Source organism: Argentina silus (genome assembly GCF_951799395.1).
Source record: "Argentina silus genome assembly, chromosome: 11".
Classification (NCBI taxonomy): Eukaryota; Metazoa; Chordata; class Actinopteri; order Argentiniformes; family Argentinidae; genus Argentina; species Argentina silus.
The window spans coordinates 17,491,954-17,497,322 of NC_139665.1; the positions used below are offsets into that span (position 1 = coordinate 17,491,954).

The window sequence follows — 5,369 nt, forward strand, 5'->3', positions numbered from 1 at the left end:
TCAAGTCGTTCGGAGGTTGGATAGCTTATAGCTGATTGATAAAGTCAATAATCTATTTCCATCAGTGAAAATGTTAAAGGCTCTGCAAAGTCCCTACTCACTATGTGGGTTCCCTGTAGTGGAGGCTAGTGCCCTCCCTGTCATGTCCCCAGCAAGTGAGGGTGAGAACAGGTACCCTTATCTCAGTTAAAACCACTCAGCATGGGGTCACACCTTATCTGTTTCTCACCGCCTATCTCCTCTCACCTTGGCCATGGATAAAAGCATGACGGCCCAGATTACCACACACTTCAAGCAGGGTGTCTCATTTTTGCCATGCACTTCCAGATTGGTTTCAGATCTAATTTTACTGCTGTAAGACACAGAAGCCAAGTGATGATCTCAACTTTAAAACAACAGTCAAATACAATTCAGTACTTTCACCTCAACTTACATTGTTTAACCATTGTATCACTCTATGATAATTATTAAATTAAAAAAACTAATATGAGGATTGTTTGTTATACTGTATGCCTGTCTCCTTTGTGCAGAAGAAAGTAAACTTTACAGAAAAAAAGCCAATGTCATTATTTATCATCTCAAGTCTAAATTATTTATGAAGCAGAAAAAGAATGGAATTCTCGGTTGAATTCCTTCTGAATTATTTAGCCTGAAATGGTTAATTCCATACAGAGCCTTGGCAGATCTCTCCTCTGTTCTGATGAATAGTTTATCATCTTTCCTAAACTGAAAACAGTGGAGGAAGACGAGGGAAAACTCGTCTAGTTTAATTGTTCTTAAACTCTATTTAGAAAGTGTTTGGTATAGCGTTTTAAGAAGACTAAATTTGAGAACTTTTTGTGAATAATTTATTGTCAAGAAATACAGGTTGTATTTGGGACAGTTGTTGTTGAATTTGAGTTAAAGATATGCAACATGGTCCCTATGAGTATGGCTGCATGAGAATGCAATTATAATCCAGTTATAATTGCAAATATAATCCAATTTAGGACTATACTGACTAGATAAAAGTGAATTTACAGGGGGTGTTAATACATTAAATTTATCTATTGCAATCTCCCTTGAAATATTTGAGGTCTCCTCCCGCTGGTTGGCATCAGTGTCAGCATGAGTTTCTTAAATATGGATTCATGGTACGATGCCCCTTCAAGCATATAAACTGCCAGAGATAGTGGAGATACAGCTATAATATTAGCAGCTGTGTTAGGATTTCCACTTCCTCAAGATGAGTGCCGTTAATGGAGCTTGAGGAGTATATTCTACGACCCGTTTTGAGTGCGGTGGATTTGCAACCCCCAGTCCCCGGTTGACGCAGTCAAAAGCCGGCTAATGAAAAGGGACGCATCGCTGATTGCAGCTATATCTGGGCCCGGGGTGGAAGTGGCATCGATTTAACAATTTAGCAGCACCATCCTCTGTGTGTTTGAATTAGTCACGGCTGAATAACGTCCCCCCCCGTCCCCCCTTCACGTCCCCGCCCCCCCCCCCCCCCCCCAACACCTACCCACCCACATCTATGTTCAGCACTGTCTTTCCAGCCAGGCCTATGTTGTCCTTATTTGGTCTCTTGAGTGTTTGTGAGTTCCTAAGTCTCTTAGGTAGGCCTACTGATACTTTAGCCTAATAAAGTTTTTGGTAGATAGTAACTGGGGGGTACTTTCTGGTACTTACCTCACTATTGGTACCTGATTAAATGGCACATAATAGTGCTTGAGTCAGTGAATCAAAAAGAAACAGCGAGCGTCATATGCAATTATCAGATAAGAGGTAAGTACCTGCTTAATACCTGCTGTAAAATAAAGGGTAACCCTAATTTCAGACCAATGAGGCCCTGCACCTGCTATCTCTTAGTCCAATCAATTTACATTAATTGAGGCACAACCTAAATGTGCATGATATATTCAGCCACTCTTGGAAGCATTGGCCTTGTGGTTCAATAAAAGGTTTCTCTTGTTGGCAATAGATGACAGTGCCTTGCAGCATTATTTTACACAGGGACATGTTTGACCAAGCGCAATCCCAGTACCTGTGCGACTAGGCTCATTGCAGTACCATGGACAGCGAACGAAAGGACGCATTCAGAGAAAACACCATTCTGCAAAAAACACCTTTTATTTCCGTGACTCATCAACTGCGAACGGACTTCAGTGCAAGAATACAGTGTGTTAAGTGTGTAATATGTCTAGAATATATAGCTGTGAAAATTGGCAAACCATTGGCGAGATATTGTGATGGCAAGTTTCCTAAAAAGGTGTTAACACGTCCTTGTAGGGGCAAACACTCTGTGAAGGCCTAATACTCCCCAGAGTTGCAACGTGCGTTTTATAAGTTTCAAGTGCAACAGGCCTATCAAAAATGCAATCATACCCATAATATGTGATACTCTGTGTTCCAATGTCCTCAAGTCACAACGACAAAAATGTGTTTGTGCCTTTAGTGATAATCCAGTATTAGAGATAGAATCCGAGGGAACATTTCATGGACAGTTTAAGCGAGGTCATAGTTGCCTAAGTCTATGCGTGCTGTAAAGAAGAGGTAATATGTTGGGTGCACGCGAGTGTTCTGTTTTCCATAGCGGCTGCATTTAACCCTATCCACGCTGCGGTTGGCTTGGGCAGCGTCGGCGATCTCTGTCGGAACAACGGGTCGTGGAAGACACCGTCGACCCATTCTCTTAGTGTCGCTACGGGGGAGTCCTGGTGCCTGCCAGCGTTTAGGCCCACATCCGATGGATACCCTGGGGAGGAGGCATCTGTGGATATGAGCATACATGGAGGGTACTCGGGTTGGATGGCGGGGTTTAAAGAAATGGCGGTTTGTGCGATGGACCAGATTTTCGGTTTGCTCTCTGTACTTCGCGGGTCTTGTTCAGTGTAGAATGTGGTTGTTCTGTCGTGCTCCGCTGCTAGTTTGGGAAAGTTGGTAGACAGCCTCTCCTTTCTCAGGAGTGTGTCTGGGATGTGGGTGAGGGGTCCGTTTGAGAGGTCTGATAGGTGGTTTGTTGAGATATCGTCCGTGTGAAAATGTTGCTTAGGGTCACAGTCAGAACCGTCCGACTCGAGGTCAAAGTCCTCAAGATCACTCTGCCGTAGGTCCGAAGATCTCCCATTATCTACAATGACAAATACAATTAACAAATAAATTGCCATACAGGATGCTCCAAGCTGTTTTTACTAGCCCCACTGATCTGGAAAACGTTATTCGAATAGCCCAATTACGCATGGATAAGCCTAAATAAGCACGTACCATCAATGTCTCTCTCGCTTTTGATTGGCTCCTCCTGTGGCGACCCTTCCTCTCCATCGCTGTCTTCTTCACAGCCCCTCTCCTCGGAGCTCTTGTTGGCACGAGGGGACCATGTCACCTTATTTTCCTTCTTTAGCCTCCTGCGCGCATTGGCGAACCACGTGGATACCTGTGTGAATGAATGAATGAATGAGTGAATTAATTATAGCGCACCAGAAGTATGCTCTCGTGGTCAGGAAAAACTCGAGGCCTATTGGCTGCCCACCTGTGTGAGGGTCATCTTGGTTATGATGGCCAGCATGATCTTCTCTCCTTTGGTGGGGTACGGGTTCTTCTGGTGCTCCTGCAGCCAGGTCTTCAGAGTGCTGGTGGTCTCCCGGGTTGCGTTTTTACGCCGGGACGCTCCATCCGAGCACCCGTATCTGATGATGTGACACGACCAGAATACGATGGATCATGTATTAGTCCCAGAGATATTCAGCGCTTGATAAATGTGCGCAACTGAAACTAGTGCGTAAACCATGGCAAATTCAAACCAAAAAATGAGTTGGCTATATGGGACTACTGCAAGTACGCACGTGTTTATCAAGACACTATTTCGTCTGAATTGTCATTCAAACACTTAAATGCAATTTAGGCATGCATCTAAAAGCTGAAAGTACGGTTACATCTTTACACCTACCCGTATCTGTCGTATGGGTACTGCCCAAACGCGTAATCATATGGGTAATATGAAGGGGTTTGAGAGGCCCCAGCCTGGGCAGGCGATACTCCATCTTTTGAATCCAGTGTGTTCTGCGAATATGATGTGAAACTGAGTCAAGCTTTCCGCCATCACTAATATGACCGACTTAATTAATCCGATCAAGTAATTATGTAGGCTACATTTGATCACATTTAAAAACAATCTGACAACTGAAATGTAATGCAAAATTGACTCCTCCTCACCTGCATCACAACAAAGTAATCATTAATCTGGTTGATGTCAGATTAAGTTTTGGAAATCAAATTCTATTCAGTTTTCAAAATGGCCTATGTTTTGATAGCCTAAAGCCATAATGTATCCAAAATATATGTTTTCCTGAATGGCATATCCTGGTTAGATTTATGTAAAATTACACATGAAAATTAACATTCTGACCATGTGTAAAACACCCTTTGAAATTCTGGCAAAGTTGTAAACTTGCAACTCAAGAGACACGTATCGGCCTACCCTGGAGTAAAGAGCGGTGGCGTCGCCAGAGCAGGTGGCATAATATCCCTGGCTCTTCGCATAGGTTTCGCCGTAGATACCAATACCGGCGGTAGGAGTCAGATCATGTCCCGGGGAGCTGAGGAGCCTGCTCTCGTACACCGGACACCGAAGAGACGACTGGGAAGGAGGCGCCATACCGGTGTTCACCAGAGACCTTCCGCCGGGCTCGAGGCAGTTGGCCAGAGAGCTCGAGGTCATCAGAAACTGACAAAAAAGAAATAGCAGGTTATTCAGAGAGACAATCTATTTCAACGCGTCACTTATAAATGAAACAAGTTTCAGTAAAGTCTTGCTGAATAATTCTATAGACAGACCGAATATTTTAACATCAGCAATAAAGTAGGCTTTTGTTCAAACAATGTTGCCCAGACTGGAAGAAATTATCCTTATAAGAAAACGTACTGTACCTGGTGTGAAGGTGAGTATGGGTATCCTAACTGTGGGTAAGCCATAGTAATAGCTCAGAGTGACATCAAACCATTAAGCACAAAGGCAATCCACGCCGAAATACAGCAGTCAGTCATCCGTGCATCAGGGTGAAGTTGCCCCTGCCCAGACGGTTATCCAAAGTCAATTTGACGCTTTCTCCTCAATGAAAGGAAGGCAACTTCTAGCCGGATTTGGGATCAAAACAACAGACGCATCGCTTACGCGCCAGGCAAATTGCCAGCAAGCTGGAGTTTCAAACGTATATTTCTACTAAATAAAATAAGTAACTGTCATCTCTTTTCAGTCCTTGGTTCTGTTGTTTCGATTTGGAAGTTGGTTTCAGCCAGGTAAAGGTGAATGGCAACGTTTATGGTCAAGTCTGACGTGGGTAACGCATCATTTACAGTCCAAAGCGGGAGTGGTGTGAGCCACAAACCAT

The 5,369-nt window shown here is 43.8% G+C and overlaps 1 protein-coding gene across 1 annotated transcript; it reads right to left on the reverse strand.

Annotated features, from left to right (window-relative positions):
* Positions 1-2,513: 2,513 nt before the first annotated feature.
* irx4b (iroquois homeobox 4b) lies at positions 2,514-4,953 on the reverse strand (the record flags this gene model as incomplete). Its single annotated transcript, XM_083681203.1, has 6 exons — positions 2,514-3,112; positions 3,247-3,415; positions 3,512-3,668; positions 3,929-4,041; positions 4,460-4,705; positions 4,909-4,953. 6 exons carry the CDS (start codon positions 4,951-4,953, stop codon positions 2,514-2,516), a joined length of 1,329 nt encoding a protein of 442 aa, XP_083537329.1.
* Between the last annotated feature and the right edge of the window lie 416 nt (positions 4,954-5,369).